Consider the following 24366-nt stretch of genomic DNA (forward strand, 5'->3'; position numbering starts at 1 on the left):
AACCATCAAGTGGATCACCATCATTTCACCTCATTAAGGAGACTAATCTGACTTCCACACTCCTTTATTCATGAATTCTAAGAGCATCCTAGCAATTTAAACTTTATTTAAATATTTTGTACATCTACAGTTACCAAATTCCTCCCAATTTGTTCATCAAAAATAAGATAATTTAACCCCAAATTACTTGACACCTGTCCATTCACAATACCTGCATATTCAGGATAGCAAATAGTGAGAGGACTCCTCTTGATTTTTTCTTCAAAAAGATCTTTCTTGTTCAGGAAGAGAATTATAGAAGTGTCTGTGAACCATTTGTTGTTGCAGATGCTGTCAAACAATTTCATGCTTTCATGCATCCGATTCTGTAATTTGGGGGGGGCAGGGAGGGAGAGGGGTGAAACACAAAAGAAACAGACTTTATTGTATTCTACCAGAGTTTAGAAGTAAAATGAGGATATACATATCTGATTAATTACAACTAGTTAAGTTAAAAAACACTTTTTCCAGTATGCAGAATCACGTATTACCACAGGGATATACACAGTGGCCAAATAACACTTTAGAGGACTTGATGATCTTGAAGGCCTTTTCCAACTAGAATGACTTGATGAAATGATTACACTTTAAGCAACTACTTTGTATTATTTTTCTCCATTTCCAGGCTTAAGTCTTTTTTAGTTTGTTAGGATTTTTTTGTGTGTTTTCACATTCTGCAATAATGATACTCTAGAAAACTCACTGAGTGATCAGAAGTTGCCAGATATTTATCAGATATTCTGAAAACTGACTATTAACTTCAGCACACAGTTCAGATTCCAATATAATGAAAAAAATAGTTCTGTAGAACTAGAGAATTAAATGATAAGGCTCTTGGGCTTGTTTCACCTTAAAAAAAAAAGGAAAAAAAAAAAGTTACCCTAATTTTAACACTGTAGATAAATTATTCAGTATAAAAGTACTCTCACACTACTTCCAGACATTTAAGTAGATGGCAGGTATGATCTATTTTGACTAGATTTAACTTGAAAGTGCATTTCTTTCCTGTTTTGTTTTTCTTTCCCTCCAACTATTTTACTAGAAGCTGCAGAACAAGAGGAATAACACAGAAGCTTGTTAACGATTTACATCAGCATCACTTTAGACTACCCAGATAATAAAAAGCACACACTCTGTGTATATTGATGTGGGAGGAGTCACATCCTGAAAGAAGAGAAAGGATGGAAAAGGGATTTAAAGAGAAAGAAAATAAAGATTTCTGCAACTAAGGAAATAGGTTGGAGTACATTTATAAAGAAACAAAAACTGAAGGCTGGGGAAGGGTAACAAAACACAGCAGAGACAGATAATCAAAACAACTTCTTTGATATTCGGAGTACCCATAGAGACAAGGACATGTATTATTGACATCCTCAATGATTTATGCATAATTTGAAATTTATGAAAGAATACATCTCAAAAGAGTACTTGTCTCAAAGTACTCTTGAGAATAAAGAAATTATTTTTGAAACTTGAAAGCATGAAATCTATCATCAGTTCTCTGAAAACTTTTACAAAAAGCCTATCTATCTCATTAAAGAAGTATTTAGCTTCTTATTCTGAAAGAGGTATTTAGCTTCCCTTTCAAAATGCTTAGTTTCTAACAACTATTCCTTTCTTCAGCATTAAGGTACTTGCCATTTCCTCATCTTCAGCCAAGACCAAGTCATAATCACTTAATGCCACACAGAAAATAATTGCTGTAACACCCTCAAAACAATGAATCCACTTCTTCCGCTCTGACCTTTGGCCTCCAACATCAAACATTCTGCAAAACACAAATACAAAACAGGAAATAAACTTTGGATTTTCCAGCTTTCTAAACATGAAGTGATAAAATCTGAAACCATCAGCTGTGCAAGCCTGATCACAGAATTTTGAAAAACAGCATAAACTTTGCAGTATTTACTGCAATTTCATTTCTTAGTATAAGAAATAACTTCAAATTATCTAGGACTTAGAAGTCTTCCTATACATTTCACAAAACATTAGAAAGTGATATAAAAGCAATATAAATCTTTTTCTTTTTTTTTTAAATGAATTATTATAAATAATTCCAGTAACAGTTAACTGTGACCTATAAAAATATTGTTAGCTTAACTAAATGCAAACTTTCATGAAGTTCTTCAATATTTTTCCCAAATGAATAATCCTAAGTAATAACATGTCAACAGTATAAAATTCTTTAACAGCAGAATTCACTCCATTTTAGTAGTTGAAAAAATGCTATTCTATATTAAGTGTACTTCTTAAGTGACACTGAAAATTATTTTCAACATTCTCTTCTTAAAAGACAAAGCAGGCATCATATAATAAGACAGACTAGTAATTTCCCCTCTAATAAAAAACTTTTTGGAAATGCAGTTAAGTGGCACAACTAAACTATAAAGATGTTTCTTTCCAATTCCCTGCTAATCAGAAACAGCATGATATGAAAAGACCACATACAAGCACTTAACAGCAGAGGAACAGCAAGTTAGCATAGTTTACATAAATTTGCTTTTCTCTGCTATCTAAGTGCTTTGAGGACTATTTTTTAACATCTGAGCTACAGTGAATCTGGAAGACTGAATGTTTTATTAGACATCTTTATTAACTGAACCTCAAGTATTCTGCAAGCCAGAAAAACAGTATCCTGGATTTAATGAACTAAGTAATGAAAAAAAGAATTAAACAACCAAGCAACAACAACAGAAACAAAATGCAATCTAATAAGCGGACAATAGTACTACCCTAAAATGGATGCAAATTGCTGAATTTTCTCAACAAAACAGAACACAGCCCTTTTCCATCTGTCTCCTTTCTACCATGCAAAGAAGAGTCTTGTCTCAGATTCCTGTGATTACTTTCAGCTTAAAAACAATGTGAAAAGGTCACCATATGCCTCCTTAGCTATGGTAGCCAATATTTTACCATGCAAATATTGGATTTTTCCTCCTTGTTACAAGGAAATGCAATTATTCCTTTTAAGACAGGCCTGACTTATGTCTTCAGTGATATTTCCAAGCAATTTTAACTTTTTAAGGCATCATCATGAAAAAGTTTAGAATTCAGTAAGTATAAAAATATTTACACGGGAAGGAGATGACGGAAGAACAAAGGATAGAACTTCTCCATCCACTTTAGTTAGCATCTACCATGAAAGCCTTAATTGTGTACACAGAGATCTGTTAGGTCACAGTCTCAGAACACTAAGACACTGACAGAAGCTGCCTGATTTTCAGATAAATAAAAGAGCTTTGAAAGAATGAGAAGCTTGGATGCTTTACAGATTCCTCCTCACAATCTGGGAGTATGCCTTAATATTCCAATCATAGTGCAGTTTGGCACTATACTATGAATACTATATTAATACTATAAAAGTTTTGCTTCTGCAGAATACATTACTGTCTACAGTAGACTACAAAGAAAGACAAGGCAATACTGAAAGAATTAAAGTTTGTAAGAGCTGAATCTACCTGCCCTATCTAAAGGATGATGCCATTAAATAAATGCTTCAAGGAACTTCCATTTAATGTATTTAAATAATACAGACTTCCCTGGTGAGATTGCATGGTGAATGTCAATATATTAAGAGAAATTATTTCACTGAACCAAGTCTAAAGCACCACAGATGGTCCTGTCCTTCAAGTCATCTCTATGCTAATCTTTGTTGCTTAGCTCTATGGATTGGTTTCTGAATGGTTTATCAGCAAGTGTGCAAATTTATAGATCTGTGCAAGGTATTTCATTAACAATTAATGATTTTTTTAAAGCTAGTGTTGCCAAGTTTGAGATGCTTTGCTCCTTTCTATTATTTAAGCTGAGAACACAGCTCCAGCACCCATAGAACATGTGATATAGGTCAAAAGGACAGCAGGTACTTCTTATGATTTCTTTCACTGTTAGCTTGTTTTTTCTTGTTGCTCTTGTTATGTTTTTTGTTTTTGTTTTTTGTTTTTTGTTTTTTTTTTCCTTTTAAGGTTATACAAGTTGATTGCTTCCCTACTCCCCAAGCCCCAGACATGAATAAGGCTTATTTGACAAATATTTTTTGTAACCTCTCTCACCTGTCACAAAAGATAGGAGGCTCTGGAAAGTCTCATAATTAATTAACTGACTTTTATCATTGATTATGTTTTCCCCAGTCAGTAAGAGGAGGGGGTGGTGATGTGCATGTGTAGACAGAAAACTTACTGATTTGGTGTACCACATGACTAAGATAAATTGCAGTTGATGAGATTCAATTGGTTATTTTTAGAAACCAGAATGTGTATAGATGTGCTGACAACTATCTCCACACACTCTAAAACATACATGCAATGAGAGTTTTACTGAGCTTCCTTCTCATTTTCCTAGAAAGGAAAAGCCAAAGTAGTGTTACACTTACACTATTCTACACTTTCATAATGAATGTCTTTGAACAGAAGATGGTTACAAGGCTAGCAGTATTTGGTACAAACTGTGTCAAAAGAAACTTTACTAACAATCTTTCATCAGTAAATAAAGTATGACCTTACAAAAACCTAAAGTATAGCTTTAAGTTCAATTCACTAGGGAAAAGGATTTGCAGTTTCATAACCAGAGCAACAAATATTTACAGCTCTCCAACTGAATTTAAAGGGAAAAAATCTGATCAAACAACTATATGTCAACACAGTATAAAATTGAATATTTCAAGATTTGATTTACACTGAAAATAAACTTTCCAAAAAGCTTCAAATAAAAATAAAAGCATTTATTACTTAATATTGCCATATTTATACTGATATACTATAGAAATTCAAACAACTCCCAGATACCTTCAGAAAACTGAGACAAGCAGGAATTTTCCAGTGGAAAGAAAAATAATAAAATAATTAGTTATGGTTAGACAAATTTGTTAAATTGCATCACTAAAAGTCCATCCACGAGAACTTTACAAAAGCTACTAACAGACAGATGAACACGCAGAATAATTTACATACTTAAAATGAAGATCTTTGAAAGTAAAGTGAGTTTCCACTATTCCTGTAGTTTTCACTCTAGTCCTGAGAACATCCTGTTGAGTTGGAATGTAGCTTGTTTGTGCTATCCTGTCCAAGTCATTCAAGTAACTGGAGGTAAAAATAAATACTGCATTCAGTTATTCATAAAATAGTAATGAAATAATTGTGAAAAATTACACAAGTTCTAGTTCTATTGATTACACTGTACATGACTCTTATATGAACAATGTTCTCTGAGATAAAACATTATTTTCCTCTAATTTTCCCACTTCTTTTTTAAAAATAAAGTTTTAAAGACACCTTTGTTCTAGAAGAAAACTCATGATTGATTCTACTACAAAGCACTACTATTCTGAAATCCCAGAAAGCAAACACGGTTCTACATTTACCAGTGTTCTTTGTATTAACACCTTCACCCTTGTATAGCTCTGCAGGAAGTTAATGTACTTTTACTACAACTAAAACCCAAGTTACTCTGAAAACAGTTGTGAAGAGAACAACTCAGTATCCTAGTCAGAATTAATATATGTTTTAGTATAATGCTAAATACACGGTCAGTGATTTTCTACTGAGAATTTATAATTGCACATATGTTTACAACAGTAAGGTCTCATTTCCAAAATTGTTGTGATGCATGCCAAGAAGCCCAGTGATTCTAAAAACAATACAAATCTTATTTGTGCTTTTTGCACAGTAAATAGAGAAGATATCAACATTTAAGTGTAATCAAAACTTAGCAATTCTCAGGATACAATTGCATGTCTAAAACATCAATTTTATTATGAAACTGGAGGCAAAGTTATCTAAAACAACGAAACAAAAAAGCAGAGTTTACTAGAGGAAGAGGGATCCTTCTAAATGAAGAGCTCTGTACAGAGGGAAGTTTATATACTTGTGCTATTATTGTTTAAGTCAAGAGATTTGTCATTGTGAGCTCATCTCAACAAGACCAACAAACAAAGTAATGATCATGCTCGAAATGTGTTATTTATTAAGAGTGTCTTTCATTACATAACTTCATCTGTAGTTATCTCACTGTACTTTAAGTTGTTTAGGATAACAACTGTCACACCTGTCTACCATCTTACTTTGCCCTTGTCTGACTCTTTCTTAACAAACTTACCCTTACTTACTGTTGTCATACTCTATTCGTCATACCTTGGATTCCTAACTTTTTTCCTATTATCATTTTTCAAAGTACCCTAACACAAAAAAATACAGCTTGGTTGTTATGTTTACTCTGTATGTCTAATAAATACTGTAGGTTAACAAAGAAAATGTGGCAATTTGAATTCTACTGGAGAATTATGTAGGAGAAATTTGACATGAACATGAAATTGAGTCCTTGTAATACAGATTCACATCAATTAGTCATGTTTCCTGGACATGTCCTGATACTGAACAGGTAACCGAGTCACAATTTTGTAATAAAAATGCTGCAAAAAATACTAAAGTATCTCAAAGTATTTTTTTCTTCAAAATAAATCTATCAACTGATCAGAATGTGACTTAAACTCATAGTTATACACCACATCTCTTTTTCTCTGTTCTCAAAGGCTGTGTTTTGCATTCTGATCCAAGTATACAATATCTTTGGCTAGATATTTCTAGGTTTTCCATCTACGTGGGAGGAGAATTACTTAAAAATTTACAGTTCTCTTAAATTTTTTATCTACTGCATAGAAAACAAAAGAGAGCCTTGTATGTCACACAGTACTTACTAGGCAGCAGAGTCATTAAGCTGGTATTCTCTAGATCTGTTGAAACAAGCTTGTACTCCACTGTCTTTCCACAGTCTTTTGATAACACCAGCAAGCTCTGCAGTCATAAATCCTTCCTCTGCTGCTCCAGCTAACACAAAGAGTTGACGAGCATCATCCTTTAGGATGTAAACAAAAAGTGGAGAGAGAAACATTGAGGAATACAACAAAGGTTATACTAAGTTCCCCATCACCTAAGAATAAAAACTACATTCAGCAAGAGTTACTCCACCTGGTATACATGACTATAACTAAACAAAAAATGTGAAGGAAAGCAATTAGTACCCTATGTTAGATATTACTTCCCACTCTTTTCAACAAGAGAAAAAGATGAGTTCAGTAATTTCGCAACAGCTGATAAAAATTCTGATCAGTTTATTATTTGAACTAAGCTTCTATGAACAGAAATATTTTATACACTTTGTGCTGAAGTCTACATTAACTTTATTTTATTGTTGCATCCTTCAGACAGAACAGAACAGTTACAATGCATATTAGAATTAGAATGCTAATCCCAGGACAGACCGTTTCTGAAGTTCCTGTTATAACTTGTGCTCTCCTGATTCAGTAGTTTCATGAAAGAAAATATTCAACTTGTTACTTTGCCATTATTCTGACAAGGGAGAACAGGCAATTTTCCAAACAAATTTATTTTTTTCAGAGTAAAATCTCCAAAAATTCAATTCAAAAAACAAAGGAAGAGCCTGAATAACAGCCTTCCTCAGGACACTGCAATTTTGCGTATTTTTTCTTCTGTAGAAATGCTAATAAAATCAAATAAAAATTAAAGGCCTATATTTAGTATAATGAAGAACATCCCATAGACTTTCTAAAAAGGCAGACTTGCATCCCAAAAACATTCCTTTTTCAGTTTTTCATTTTGAAATTACTTCAAGACTAATACTTATTTTCAATAGCAATTTTGCTTTGTAAAAAGAATTTAGATCACCAAGACCTGCTTAAGTGCTACGGAATATCCCCAACAGAGTTTGCATTCAGGTATATAGCTCTCTGAAGTTGAAAAATTCTTTATCATACGTGATGAAAATGAAAAATTCGTATAATACATAAAATAATTTCACAATCTTCTTGTCAGTCCTTTTATCTGATAAAATCTACATTTACTCTCTACTCCATTTTCTTTCACTTCGTATTTAGTAACAAAAATATACAATCCACCTTTCTTCCAACATTAACTGTCAGAGATCAAGGAGGACTTCACTGTACAAATGAACTAATATGCACTCACATACTGATCCTGCCCTGAAAATCTCTGGTCTCATATCTACATTTCATAAACGGCATCTACCCTCCTGATCTGACAGGGACACAATCAGGTTCACCACATATAAGTGTACAGCATTAGGAACTGTAAAATGATAAGCAAAAAGTTCTGCAGACTGGCTCCAATAAGTGGATGAACAGAGATGAAATATGTACAAGAAGGAGGGCAAGAAATGGTCAACTGTTTTCTTGGGAAAAATCCTTAATCCATGTGCTATCATCGAAAAAAAGGAGTACAAGCAGCAGCACTATGCCTGTATAGTACAGTAAAGTAATTCACACTATTAGTCAGTATGATGCTGGATCTGGCCTACAGGTGAGAATGTTTTAGGCACTACTGTGTCTGTGACTCAATTGAGAAGTGTTGAGAAGTGCAGAGAACAACTAGATGCCTACCTGTTTAATCTGTGTTTTTTAAGGAAAGCAATGATCACCTTGAAGGACTTACAGCAGCCCATTAAGTAAAAATTAAGAAGTACAACTACAAAGCTTACTATTTTTCAAAAAATCCCTCAGACTGGGATTTACACAGAATTTGGAGGTCTGTACATAAACAAAATAGTTGTGATGAATCAACCTAGAGTTAACTGATCAGTAGAGCACTTCACCATGTAGAAAACTAAATGACATTTCTTTTTTATCAAACCTTCTAGACTACAAGGTCTGTTGGATATGAAGAGATTTTTTCAGGAAATAACAGTGGATAGAAACTGAAACAGAATGGATATTTCAGCTGTATATGCACACGTTTACGTCAATACTCACAGCCCTGGTTGGATCACCAAAGTCTATCTTCAATCTCCCCATTGCTCTAATGATAGCAATAATTGACTGAATGGTGTTACTGTAGACAACAGCTTTGTACTGTTTACATTCTTCTTCTGAATAACCAGCTTCGTGGATAATCCTACGGAAGGAAAAAAAAATAAATTCTCTATTCAAATAAAAGAAGCCTCTCTATGATTGTATTTTACTATACTTACTTCATTTGTTTGACAATTGTGCTTTTCCCTGATTCACCAGCTCCTGAAAAATAAATGGAAATTCATTACATTTTTGCGCATCTTTGAGAACACATTTAATTTCTGTTTCTACACTTCAAATACCTAGCCAATACAAAAAACTTCATCCAAACACATTACAAATTATTTTTAACATAAAACCTAAATGCCTCTTGCTAAGCTTCAAAATTGAGATATTTTGACAAGAAATCATTCAACGCTGGAAAATCTTTGTTCTTCTTTTTGTGCATGAGAGCATTAAACTTCATACAGCTTGATAGTGTTTATAAATGCAAACAGATCGCCAGTTGTCCAATCCCAAGTGATCCCAAATGATGACCAAAGAAAACTCTCTAACATTGCAGAGGTTACTGTGACCATAAGAAGTCACTGCTAAAGGCTATATTCATATTTTTAAAAAAGGGGCAGTCAGCTTCACTTTGTTTCTTCAATTAATGATACAGTAAATATTCCTGGAAGTCATTTCCAGGTCCATGAAGGATAAGCATGTGACTGGCAGAAACGAGGATAGATTTACCAACTGTACTTGACTTGGTAGTGCTTCAATGGGGAAACAGATGGCTTTGTGGATGTAGAATGCCAACTATATCATTTACTGTGCCTCTAGCAAGCCTTTCAATATCATCTACAGTAATATCCTTGTACCACAATGAATAAATAATTATTTCAAGATGTCTCAAACACTGTCTAGACAGCCAAATGTAAAGATTAGTAGCCAATCCAACTGCAAGCTAGTTACAAGAGGTAATCTTCAGGAGCCAATATTTGGTTAACCCTATTTAACATCTTCTCGTTGACCTGAAAATCAGGACAGAATACACCTGCATTAAGTCATTAAATTAAGGCAACATCAGTTCTGGAGGTCAGAAAGCAGTTTAAGGGTTGGGAGTGCAAAGGTTTTTCCTTATTCAAAGGATCCTCAAGAAGTTTAGACAACTGAGCTCTCAGCATCTATGAGGTTGTACCTCAGCACCTCTTGTTCTTCCCCTCAGCACCCCAAAAAATGAGATTAACAGGACCAAAAACAGTAGCTTGTCACTTTCATGAATAAGGAACTTGTTACATGGCATTAAAGGATAAACTACAAAAAGAAGGCTATTTAATCTTGAAAAGACTGCTGGGGGGATCTAATTGCTTTCTTCTCCATAAAAGCCACTTATGACCGCTGAATACAGATCCAAATTTCTCAACAAAATAAAACACTGAAGTAAATAGGAGGCAGCAGTATATGTTACTCTAGAGATTTGGGGAGGGTGTTGTGAAAAATGGGGCTATCACAGGGGAAGCTGTTAGGCACTGGAACTTACTGTCTGTACAGGAAGTAGAAACTCAGTCTCATAAATCTTCAAGATGCAACTGGCTAAAGCCCTAAGCAACTTCACATAATTTTGAGCCAAGGACTGAAACCAATGACTTCTAGAGGTGTGTTCCAACTTAAATACCCTTTGAAGACTGACAAAATATTTTATACTTTCACTACTGCACAAGAGCATTTGGAATGCTCTTCTTAGTAGGTTAAACAAAATGTGTAACATCATGACAGGCTGAATCCAGCTTTGAACTATTTGTCAGGCAAGAATCACCCCACAGCCTCCCCAGCGCTGCAATTGATGTGATAGATTTTTTTTCTTCCAATACTCAGCACAATGTTATCTGTTATCACCAACTGAAGCTAGTACACTAGAATTACGTTGCTATGAAATAAAGCAGCTGCTGAGTTTGGTCTAAAACCGGTTTATGCTCTTTACCTAATGTCCGAGTAAAAGGTATGGTTTTGATAAACATACTACTAATTACAGAGAAGCAAGAGCTCTCAGGCTCTGAGCTGCTACAGAAGTTCAATAAAAGTATGTTAATATAAACAGAAAACAGCACTTTACACAAATGTAGGCAAGACCAGTGATCACTAACCTCTAAAAACTGCTAATAAGTACAACACATTTTGACAATATGACAGATTTAGGAATAATAGTCTTACTGGAGTGGGCAAAATCTGTGCACCACGGAACACCATGACAACATCCACATATGCCATAATGAGTTAGAAGAATGAAAGCATTACAAATGCAGAGACAACATTATGAAAATTTTCCGTGACATCTGAACAGTTATATAGTAAATTAATATTTAATCTGTAAATTTTTAATTGTGCACATATGCATAAATACATGTCAAAGGTTTAAATTAATTTAATGAATAAAACAATCTTTGCTTTGATGTTTTGTTTGTTTTTTTTTCAAATCATAAAAAAAAAGCATATCACCCTATTACGCTCCTTTATTCAAGATGAATTTTGGAGATAATAAGTATTATTTACTACAAGATATGAATCACAGAATTGCAGGGGTTGGAAGGGACCTCAAGAGATCATCAAGCCCGATCACCCTGCTAAAGCAGGTACCCTATAATTGGTTGCACAGGTGGGCATCCAGACAGGTCCTGAATATTTCCATAGAAGCAGACTCCACTATCTCTCTGGGCAACCTGCTCCAGTGCTCTGTCACCCCTTATCATGAAGTTATTCCACATGCTTACATAGATTTTTCTTTGTTCAAGTTTTAGGACACTGCTCCTTGTCGCACACCACTAAGAAGAGCTTGGCCTCATCCATTTGCCTCCCAACTTGATTTATAAAAACATTATGAGACCCCCTCTCAGCCTTGCTTTCCCAGGGCTGATCAGATCCACATTATCCAGTGAATCCTCGTATGGGAATCCGTGTCTATTTTGAACTGGGAAGCCCAGAACTGGACATAATAAGCACGTCCTCATCAGGGCATAGTACAGTAGGAGGATCACCTTCCTTATTCTCCTGGTCCTGCTCTTTTCAATGCTCTCCAGGGTAACGCTGGCATTCTTGATCACAAGAGCACAACGCTGGATCATGACCAAGTTGCAGATGAGAACACCGACATCCTCCTCCACAGAGCTCTTCTCCAGCAGGTCAACCCATAACCTGCACTGATGCATGTGGTTATTCATTCCCAGATGCAAGACTCTACTCTTGCTGCTGCTAAACCTCATCAGATTCCTCCCTGCCGAACTCTCCAGTCTGTCCAAGCCTTGTTGAATGGCAGCACACCCTTCTGGTGCGCCAGCCACTCCTCCCAGCTTTGTAACACCAGCAAACTTTCTGAGGGTGGACACCTCGATTTGGGTTGTTGATGAAGGTGTTGAACAAGACCAGATGCAGCACTGCTGTTTACAGGCCTACAACCAGACTCTGCACTGCTGATGACAACACTCTGCCAGTCAGTACTCAATCCACCTTACCATCCACCCATCTAACCCATACTTCCTGAGTTTCATAACAAGGATATTGTGTGGATGCTGTGTCAAATGCCTTGCTGAAGTCAAGGTACAGAACATCCACTGCTCACCCCAGCCAGTCATAGAAGGCTACCAGGTTGGTTAAGCATGATCTCCCATTGGTGAATCCATGTTGACTACTCTTGATAAACTTGGTTGGAGAGGATATCCAGAACAAACTGTTCCATCACCTTGTGAAGTGCTTTCTGATTAAACATTTAACATATTTGATTAACAGAGCAGGTCAGTGTCAGGTCTGGTTATTAGATCAAAATTATGTATTAGGTAATATGTAACTGACTCAATTTTTACTGAGTTGGAAATCCATCTTCTACTACGGTTGTTAGTACTAAATCACATCAAACACCTAGAATTCTCATAAAAGTTCTTTTAGTAACACAACCATAAACACTCATAACATGTACAAAAAAAAAAAAGAAAACCAAGCAATTCATTTCAGTCTACCCAGCATTAACAAGGAGCTCCTGGAAGATGCATACTCCTATTTTACCTACTTTACCAACTGCAAAATAGAAACACATTTTTTTTGCTTTTGTGGTTTATTTTTCTGTTCTTCTTTTTACTGAGAGTGTGTTTTGATGTTTTTTTTGTGTATCTGCTTTTACTTTATGCTACAATGTCTGCAGCTTGATAATAATCCTTCAAAATATGTCAGAAAAAGACACCTTACTCACTGTCCCATATTGAAAAGAAATTGACAATTTTTGCATTCCAGAATGCAGAGCTCAGCCAAGTTTTCTTGGATACAAAGCTGCACTGGTAAAAGACATGTCCTTTCCTTTGCATCATTGTTAATAAGTTTCTAACAGCAAAATGAGAGCTGTTTCAGAAAATATTAATAAGGAGCAAGCAGCATTATGTATTTCATGTGACAGATGCATATAACATGTCAAAGATAGCCATACTGCCACAACCAAACCCAAATTTAGGCAGTCTTGAATGTATATCCCTCTGTCATTTAGTAAAGAATAGCACTTACTGTTTCTGGTACTACAACAGCGTGATATTTGACTGCAACTTTGCTACTGCCAATAAATTTAATGCTGTGAGTCTTATTGGCTCAAATAGTAATATAATAATAATTATGAATAATATAAAAATATGTTAACAGAAAGAGACAGCAGAGTTGCTCTAACCTGAAAAGTGGCAGTGTATCAGTTCCAGATTTGAAGTAATGGTGGGGATTTTTTGACTGCTTAGTTATAAATGAGAGTAAGTTAACTATTAAGTCATCTCCACTTCACTAGAATAAGGCTTGAATAACCTTGAATGATGAGTATTTTCATCTCTCGTTTCCTCTGTGATACCACAGGAGCTCCCCACTGCGAAAAATCAACATATCTGATGAAAATCTCATTTAAAGCATAGCATTTCCTTTAAAACTTTCACTGATATAATTCAGAGCAACATCATCTAAGCCTAATATTCATATTGCACCTGCTTGCCAGAAAGGTAGATCCTTATGCTTCATTTTGCAAGCCAATGAAGTGTGAAAGCAAAGGACATCCAATTTATTCAGCACAATTTAAGGAGACAGAAGAACCATGTTACCCCTACTGACTGTACTAGAATCTGAAAAGTACCCCCTCTCTCAAAGTAATCAGACTTTATCTTCACATCTCAGCACTTTGACAGCTATTGGTGGTATCCAAACAAGTTACTTTACTTCAATCCAGCATGAGTTATGACAGGAATATGGGAATTCAACAAACTCAGTTCAAGCACATAACTAACACTGTTACACCCTTCATGAGACAAACTGTAACTTAGTAAGAAACACTAAACTGTACTGCCATTTTTCTTTGATGACAACTTCCTACTTTGGAAACAGAGAAAACTTGTTAATTCTTCATATCCAAATGTCTTGAAAGAAAAAAAACCAAAAAAAAAAAACCAAACACCCAAGTGCTTAACAGATCAATTGCATGAATTGTACTTTGAAGAAACTGAGTAGGGATATCAAAGTTCAAATAAATATAAGAGCTAAAACAACGTTCAGTCCTGCAAGCTGCTTTCATTTACTTTTCAAATGAAGGATATCCATGTTCAAAAACAATTAAAATAAGTATTTCCATAATTTGAAAAAATGTCAGCAAGAACCTGACTTTAAATTAGTCTCACGATTTACTACCCCACACACTGCCTACATAGCAAGCACTCCAGAACAACAGATTTCACAAGCAAATGTTGTATGAAACCAAGCACAGAATCTGCTGTTTTTAAGTTCTGATACCTTAATAGCAACATTTCTAATTTGTGAAAGACTCGACAACTGCTTACTGAATAAACTACTCATATACCAAATAAAAAGCAGTCCAAACAACTTCACAGTATCACGTACATAGTATCCCACTTTGGAGGAAACCAACTGTTATGTACAACAATTTCGAATTGTGCAACGATATTCCTGGCAATACTAACACAGAAATAATTGTACTCTAAATCTGGGGCAAAGAACTAGTTGAAGAGTTACATAAAAGCTGAAGCGTAGAACAGGGCTGGCTTTGAACCACCAGATCAATCACAAAAGGAGCAGAAACTACAGACAAATTAAGTAGTCTTGTATGATGCCAGAGAAGAGTTCAAGTATAGACAAGAGCAATTAATATAAAACTTGCAGTGGACGCTTTTCAGACTGCAACGTAGAGGAGTACCAGATCAACTTGAAAAAAAAAAAAAAAAAGAAAAAAAAAGCAACATTTTAATTTTATATAACAAATTATTGGATTCATCTCTTGAAAACCCTCTCCCCACAACTCTCCAACTCAGCCTTCTGTCACATGTTAGCATTTTCTGGTTGGAGGACAAGAAGAATGGTGCCTGGCCTTCAGCTGTCACTGACAATAGGCAGCAAAAGCGAAGTGCTGTTTCTGACATGGGGCCAGGAAGCTCTTACAAATGGGGCATGGCTCATAAAACAGCTTGCAAATACAATCTCTTACATTTATCACCTCGTGACACATTACCAGAAATGAAACTCATTTTAGCTATCATTCAAGTTATTAATCACTATTACCATACTCACAAACACATCCATAGCAGTACAAAAAATCCACAGTGATTTTTTTTTTTTGCCATCCAGCCAGGCTGACCACCGAATGGAATATTCTTCAGCACCAGGCTCTCCACAGGAATATTTGCCCCTACAAAGTTTTCTTTCTTTTTTGTCTAGTGCTCTCTTTTCCAAATCTCATAACAGTTAGGCTTCTTATCTACTACCATCTTGCTTTCCTCTAATGGCAGCTACTACTGCTGACATTTTCTGTTCCTCTCCCCCCATTCTAACTGTTTCAGTATAGTCAAGCAGAAGTTTCCTTTTACAAATATAGTCATTATAGATTTAGTGATATTAGTTTTGGAATTTCTGCAAGTATCAGAATTTGAGCATGTCAGAAAATTCTGAATGACTTGAGAAAGAAGCTGTGGTTAGTACTGTCTGGAAGGAAACATTTCAGTAACTTCAATATGCAGTAATGGAGTGTAAATCCCAGATTACATCATTCGCTGAAACCACAAGAGTGACAGATTCTAAAATTATGACACTGACTCAGATGAAAGAACTGAGATAATTCTCAAAGTTTCAGCAGCCACATGCTGGTTTATTTCTAGAGCAAAAGCACTAAGCGAACCTATAATTCACCATCTCTGTTAAGAACTAATTATAAGCAACTATTTTTTCCCCAAGCCTTCAGTATCACCTTGAAATCAACGATACACAACTAAACACTATTTTTAAAAACTAGTATTATAAAATGTTCTTAAGAAAGCAACCACAGAGTAGCTCAAGTCAGTGTCCTGAGTGCTTACCCAGGTCTATGCAACCAAAAAGGTTGCATTACCAAAGGGCTGATAATAGCAGGACTAGGGGAAATGGTTTTAAGTTGAAGGAGGGAAGATTTAGGTTGGATGTTAGGGGAAAGTTCTTTACTAGAAGGGTGGTTAGGCCCTGGAACAGGCTGCCCAGTGAGGTTGTGGATGCCCCGTCCTTGGAGGTGTTCAAGACCAGGTTGGACAGGGCCCTGGGCAACCTGATCTAGTAAAGGTGTATGTTTGGTGGCCCTGCCAGGCAGGGGGGTTGGAACTACATGATCCTTGAGGTCCCTTCCAACCCGGGTCATTCTGTGATTCTGTGTGATTCTGTGAAAAACTATGAACTTAAAGTTAAGTTCCTGATGTAGGCTATTACTAATGTAAAAATATAAAGTGGTTAATAAAACCATATTCATTAGCTTAGTACTGAAGTAGCAAAGAATGTGTATTTTTATATTCACCATAACCTATGGAACTCTCTAAAGAATACTGTTTGTAGTAAATGTGCACAAGACATTCTACTGTGCAGATTTTAAGGTAACTTCCCATTCATGTTCCCATTTATCTTTAGAAGAACAAATTGAGTGTCCAGTTATTTCAAATTCTCTAGTAGTGTTTAATATCTTATTATGACAAGGATGTTAAGAAACTATCTTTTTCCTTAGAATTTGATGGATATGTTAAGAAGGGTAATCTAGTAGGCAACTTTAGTTATCCATGTAGCTTTTGAAGATCAAGTACACCTGGTACTTCAAAGCTATTCTTATATCCACATTCCTCAATTGTTTTAATCATTGGCTGTACAGCTGCTGTCATCCAGTAGTATTATAAAGGAAATGCAGCACCTTCAAACTGAAGCTACTTTTAAGGGAGATTTCTGCTAAAGGCATACAAGAGATCTCTTGAAAGAAAGCATAATCACTGCATTACAAGATGAGAGGCAGTGTTATCATACTTTTAATTCTGGAGCATTTTCTTCAATTAATACATATGCAAGGCTTCACACAAATAAGTACGAGGTGCCCAACACACAATACCTCAACTCTAAACTTTGAAATAAGTCTTAATCACGTCAGAAATGGACGCGGGCTTAGAGATGAAAATCACAGCTGTTAAAAAGCAGCATGTATGATTACTAAATGTCATAGCACCAACAGACAAGACTTACAGCTCCAATTTTTTCTAACATATGAATGCCAACAGCCTCTAAGTAAGTTTATCAGTCGATTACTTAAATGAATCAAAGGTCAGCTTCTAAAAGTTTTGGGAATCCCGCAAAAATTACAAGTCCAGAAATCTGTTGGTGTTTCTAACAGAACAGCAAATAACTGATCTACTCCTCAAAACTGAAGACTTGAATTTGTTAGCTAAAAAGCATAAGTAAAAGTAGTTATCCTCTTTTAAGATAATTATTCAAGTAGAATGCTCAGAAACAATGATCACTGTATAATTTGAAGTCTTACTATGAAAGGATATGATTAAAGACCTCCTAGAGCACAAGTTTGAGAGGACGTTACATAAAAGCACACTGATAAATGCTGAACAGTTCACCAGAAAGAATCACCCCCTTTGGTCTTACAACATTTACCAAGACAGCGACTGTCAATCTGTCAACAGTATACAGCATACCTAATATGTATGATTAAATATCCAGAACTTCAAATTGTCCTTTTTCTCTTGACATTGTGGTGGCCTTCATGGCCTTTTACTGTTCTCTGAATAACAGATACGTGTGAGAAGTATATGTGAGATAGCAGAGACATAAGCAGGCCATCAATAATCATAATCAAAGAAACCTTACAAAAAATTCATAGCTGCAGTAGAGGTATACATTACCCACTTCATTCTGATAAAGACATACAACAAAATAACTTAAAATTCACAGCATATTTTCACTTTGTGCTCCTCACAATTCAGAACGGTACTATTCTTTCATCTATCAAGAGTAGTTACTATGTAACTATAAAAAGAGCTGGGAAAAATCAGAAAGCAAGGTGGATGCATTCCTCCCAAAACAGAAGGAGGTCTCATGTAAAAGTATTTTTTGTTTAGTTTTTTAAAGCTCTACTTACCATGTAACATCAAGGTATCATTCGCAAGTAAGAGAAATGGGTATCATCAAAGGTTATACAAGGACAAATGCAGTTATAATAAAGTTAGTCCACATTGTAAAAACGATGCAATAAACCTTGGTTCACACAAATTTAGCCTTCACTCACATCTATCATGTAAAATGTTTCTCATCCTGTATAGCTTGAGTACTGAATTCCAGAAAAATAAGAATAAGCACATGGGCAGTTAAAATAAATACACTTTAAAAAACTCTCTACCTCCATCAAAAAGGTGTGCAGATTTACAAGCTGATACAGACTGAAATGCTGAACAAAAAGGGTCCTGCCACCCAAACTGATCTCTTCCAAAAAAATCTTTTCAGAATTCTTTATTATTATTATTTTTAAATTGAAAGTAGAAAACTTGTGTGCATATTAAGTCACATTCTGCTGGACACGTGTGTTTTCCCCACAAAGCTTCCTCCAAGTAGACACAATTATTTGTTCTTAACAGTACTGAACCAAAAATTGGGTTTTTTTTAATAGACTTTGTAATAAATAACTGGTCTCAAAGTGTTAAAGCTTTGAGGTTTCCCATACTTCAATCCATTCAAACAGGCAGTCACACCCATCCAGACCAGAAGTGAGGACGAATAAGACAGATACGTACACAGCAGTTTGATAGCCTCAAACAAGTATGTTGTCATGGTTTGATCTGACTCCAAAAGGCAATGTGCTCCAGAACAGCAGGCATAAAATAATCTAAATAGCCTCTCATGTAGGCATTAAATGACAACCTTTGCTAGTGAACACTGAGGCACTAAAGCATATTAGAAGGAATCCCTGTCAATGTCATTAAGAGCTTTAGAACGTATATAATGGTTTACCGGATTTGTTGAGGATTAGTAACTGAAGCAGCATACAGCTGATAAATCCATTTTCAAAATGCTTCAAGAAATATTTAAAGCATCAAGATTACAGGCAGCACTTAAATGAGACTGGGCAGCTTATTTTCAGTCCACTCTTGTACCACACATCATGTTAGATTCAGAAATCAATGAGAATTCAAAATGATATTTAACCGAACAGAACCTACAATAATTGAGACAACTGTCTTGTTTATTCTCAGTTCTTTTAGTGCAAGCCATTTACCTTCAATCAAAGCAAATTTTAAAACAGCATTCTAATACTCACACTGTTCCCATATCACACTGCTAACCAAGATGAAAATCTATACTATTCTACTGTTTGGACACTGAGCTGGTCAATGTCTTTTTCCCACTACCACATGGCATCCTTCACAAAGCACCGGATAGAAAAGGATTTTTCCTGCTTGAGAGTATAACCTGTGCATTGAAGTGCATACAGAAGAATAAGGAAACAGGTTTGACTTTCCTTGTACTTGGAATGAAACCAAAGCTCATACCTCCTTTTTCCATTTGAGTTAACTTACTTTTCAAGAAGTGTACTGATATTTCCTACAATAGCAATATTTTAAAATAATAATGGGTTTTGAATAAGTTTAACAAGTCTACCAACTGGATTTTGTAGGCAAACAACTTCACATTCTTGCTACTCCAATCCTACAGTATAAATTGTATCAGAGAAATGCAGAAACTGAAAAAAATCTCATTCTGCACTTAGCTTCCATCTGCTGCTGCTCACCTCTAGTACTCCATGTGCATCAGGCACATATCTCTGCTGCTCACTATGCACTCATTCAGACTCATTCAGGTGCTGACCAGACCATTAAAATCATTTACAATTGACCACTCTAGCAGCAAAACAGGATAGCTAATTTGACTATTACACCAGCACAAAACTGACTTACACACTTTAAAGTACCAGGGAGAGGGCAAAACCTTTCAGCCAGATGTGGCAACAGCTCTTTCCTTTTAGCAACACAAGAGTTCCCACAATGGAGTAACTATTTCTGTCACTACACTAATAAACAATGGAGACTGCTTATTTCTAGCATTCCAACATGGATTTACAAAGCAGGCAAGATTCTCCACTTTTCCAAGTTTCCTTGGAAAGTGTTTCCTTGCCATTGTAATACACAACTCATGTTATGAGCCAAACAAATGACGTCAGCTTCAATCTTGTAAGAAAAAATGACAGACAGACGTATGAGAGAAATTAGTTTTAAAACTTTGTGAAAGAAGTGATGTAGACAGCCATTTGATTCCAAGCTGTGCATGCAATCTGTATTTTCTGTTCAAAACATGAAAATTCACAGAACAGCAGAATCATTTGGATTGGAAGGGACCTTAAAGATCACCTCGTTCCAACCCTCCTGTTCTGGACAGGGTTGCCACTCTATTCTACTAGAGCAGGTGGCCCAGGGCTCCATCCAACCTGGCCTTGAATGTCTCCAGGAATGGGGCATGCACAACGTCACTAGACAAGCTCTTCTAGAGCCTCATCACTCTCTGAGTAAAAAGTTTCTACCTCACATCTAATCCAAATCTTCCCTTCTAATTCAAAACCATTCCTCCTTATCCTATTACTATTTGCACATGTAAAAAGTCAGTCCCACTTTTGTTTATAATCTCCCTTTCAGTACTGGAAGGCCACGATGGCATCTCACACCAGGAGCCTTCTCTTTTCCAGACTGAACAAGCCCAATTCCCTTCATGGAAGGTCCATAAGTCCTCTGCTGCAAGGTGAGCTGAGATTTTCATGTTGGCTCATCCTTCCCCGTGTTACAACTGGAATTTATGCTACAGTATATTGATTTATTCTTTAAAAGCAATCAGTTCAAAGCAATGATTGTAGAAACTTCCTGTCCAATTTGGTTGCCTAGATACAGTTACATTTCACTGAAGATGTAATCAGGTACCTTCGCTAAATTTATTACACATTTCAAATGCAGTAATACATTTCTACAAAGCCTGTATGAAAAAGTAATGACATACAGTTTATTCCATAAACTGCAGCACTATATACTTAAACACTGATTCCTTTAAATAAAATAGATGCATTAAAAGTACTAATTCCATTATCAATTTCTATAGGTACACATAATATTGCAGTTTACGCACTCTCAATAAAAATGTATAGCTCATATAAAAGGACAGATGCATATATCAGCATCTCTATTTATTTATCAATTTAATGCTTACACAGACAAGAAATTGTATTACCTGAAGGTCTACTAACCCTTCAACTACTAAAGCCAGGAAAAGGAAAGCAATTCATGCACATTAATAAATGTTTACATTAAACCTATGTTAACAAGTCACTTTTCACAAAGAAACTGTTTTCATACACTTGTAAGGCAAAGTACCCTGACAACTGAAATCCTGAAAGAATGACACTGAGATAAAGTGTTCATAGATCACACAGAAATGTTATGACTGGGCTTTTCCTCTAAAATAACTAAACCTTTGTTTTGTTTTTTTCCCCCCAAAGTGTAAAGGGCTGGCATTCAAAAACCAAAATGAAATGACATTTGATCTCAACTTACAATACTTCCAAATCACAGACTGGTGAGGTTGGCAGGGACCTGTAGAGGCCATCCACTCAAACAGGGATACCCAGAGCAGAGCGCCGGGATCACATGCAGGCAGCTTCTGAAAATCTCTAGGGAAGAGACTCCATAGCATCTCTGGGTACCTTGCTCCAGTACTGAAGAGGCTGAAAAAGCTGGGAGTGTTCAGTCTGGAGGAGGTTTGGGGGATCATATAAATGTGTTTAAATACCTGAAGGCAAGGGACAAAAAAGGGTGGAGCCACACATCTTCTCAGTGGTCCCCTGTGGTTGGACAAGAAGTAATGGCACAAATGGGAACACAAGAGATTGTACTTGAATCTCACAAAAACACTTCTTTTCTGTGTGGGTGGCCAAGCAATAGCACATGTCACCCAGACAGAATGTGGAGTTTCCTCCTAGGAAATCTTCATAAGCCACCTAGATGTAGTCCTGGACACTCTGATCTGGCTGCCCCTGCCTGAGTAGGGTTTGGATCAAACGGAGCCGGAGTCCCTGCCAACCTCAGCTATTCTGTGATATTATGAGTACACATAGTTGTCTCAGTAAAAAGTGTATGCTATTGTGTCTTATTTTTCTAAAAGATTTCAGCATCCTAATATCCTTTGGCTCAGAAATGTCACCAAGTTAAGCCACTTCCAAAACTGCATTTTTCTAAGCACGAGACTCAAAACTTCTTGCTCTCACATGTTTAAAGGTCCCAAATTCTCCAAGTGCATAAGATCCCTTACCAGTTAAAGTATTTCTTTCCGGATACAGAATCTCTCAGGTGAAGCCAACCAATTTCCATTTATAAAATAACAAAACAGTAATTTACACAAAGCCTGAGACAACACTAGGACACTGAACAAACAAGGGCAATAAATAGAACAGCTGAGCTCAGTAAAGCTGGTCAATGACTAAGAGTCAAGCTCAGAATAGCAAGTTTTCTATCAATACAGGCTTTCCTATAAACATTTTAGAAAAAGCCTCCTAATAGCTAATTATCAACTCAGTTCAGATCTTTATTGCAGCGTTTCCATGGCAGAAAAATCTCCACACTTAACAGAACATTTCTAATCTCTCTTCTCTACTTTCAGTTTTCTACCTTGACATTTGCCAGACAGCACATTACAGGAAACGCTGCAAATATCTATCAAACTCAACAGCAAAACTTACTTCAGAATTTCATGACCTCTGAAGCAGACTGATGGCTTGGTTTCAAAATATTTAGCCAGATTTTAGGATGTGCCCACTACTCAATCCTTCCTTCTTAGAATACCAAGACAAAGGGGCAAATACAGCAACAATAATACAAGCTACTTCAGAAATGATTATATAGATAAATCAGCATGGCCTAACTTTATAGCACAAAGCTCGAGTTCAAGTTATGCCAACACAACTAGGCAAGGAGCTGTGCTGTAAATTGTCTGTAGCTAATGAAGAATAATTCTTCACACAAGTGGGGATAGCTTCAAAACAAGATCATTTCAGTAACATAATCTGTAGAACTGCAACAAACTATCACATTAGTATCACACAATGATGATACAACAAACTGTGCTGCCAGAAAAAAAATAACAAGAAACCAAATAAGTTGGTGTATCACAAAATGTATGTACTCTGTTGACACAGTGTTGGTGCAGAAAATGAGCTGCTTACTAAGAAGTATTTTACTGGGGTTTCTTTTTGGTCACTGATTCAGGAGGGGAGAAAAAAATCGGATAACATTAGAAGACAACTTGAAGGAAATCTCTCTTTTAAAGACAAGCATTTGAAATCTCTATTGCATAACTCTTAAAGTCCAGAAACTTCTTTAATGATTGATATGAAAGCAAAGATATACAATCACATATATATTCTACACTACTTTTAAACAAGAGAGGAGGGAAAAAAAGAACAGTTAGCATTGTTGTTGTTTTTTTTGTCCCATCTTAAAGCACACGTACTAAATCAAACTGATCAAAAGAATGCTGAAGAAAACCATGATACAATCCTAAATAGTGATTTTTATAAGGAAACTTTCACTAAGATTGTTCATATGGCACTTAAGAAGTCTATACACATTAATGAGCAAAGATATAAATTAGCACACCAAAATTCAAAGAGGAACAAGCAAAAACCCCAGGCTGCGATTACACAAACACACAAATGAGAGACTCAGTTTTTTGTACATGCATGAGTCTCCTCACAAAGAAAAAAGAAATAAGAAGAAACCAGATGCAATGGGAAATCTAGCAATTTTGACTTTGTCCTTAAAACTGTTATATTTAGTACTAAGGTTTGAGGATTGCATGACCTTAATTACAAGTCATGCACAGATGTTCACAGAAATAACATCCTGATGCCAGTGTTCAGCTGTACCATGTTAAAACACAAGACAGCTCCTGTCTCAGAACTACTAAGTATCTAAATTTAAACAGATCATGTAGCAGAAAGTCTGGGAGAAAAAAGGAATAAGAAAAAGATGTGAAGTGGGCACATCCTGTTAGCTTAACTTCAGTACCTGGAAAAGTTATGGAGAAGATTGTCCTAGGCATCATCAACATAGTTTCATGATGGAAAAGTCCATCCATTCGGACTAATGTATGTCTATCTACAGTAGAGTCATTCACTTAAGGGATGAAGAGAA

General features: G+C 35.9%; 1 protein-coding gene across 2 annotated transcripts in view; it reads right to left on the minus strand.

The window, feature by feature from the left end:
* Positions 1 to 24366, minus strand: part of GNAI1 (G protein subunit alpha i1) — a 32846-nt gene that overhangs the window by 2796 nt on the left and 5684 nt on the right. For both annotated transcript variants that reach the window (XM_032442286.2, XM_015877396.3), the window contains exons 2-7: positions 9034 to 9076; positions 8816 to 8957; positions 6728 to 6885; positions 4986 to 5114; positions 1678 to 1807; positions 212 to 365 (exon numbers count right to left, since the gene is read on the minus strand). In XM_032442286.2, coding sequence (XP_032298177.1) covers positions 212 to 365; positions 1678 to 1807; positions 4986 to 5114; positions 6728 to 6885; positions 8816 to 8957; positions 9034 to 9076 — 756 coding nt within the window. The remainder of the gene's footprint in view (positions 1 to 211; positions 366 to 1677; positions 1808 to 4985; positions 5115 to 6727; positions 6886 to 8815; positions 8958 to 9033; positions 9077 to 24366) is intronic.

The sequence above is a fragment of the Coturnix japonica genome, chromosome 1 (genome assembly GCF_054131305.1).
Source record: "Coturnix japonica strain WE chromosome 1, WE-NBRP24, whole genome shotgun sequence".
NCBI lineage: Eukaryota > Metazoa > Chordata > Aves > Galliformes > Phasianidae > Coturnix > Coturnix japonica.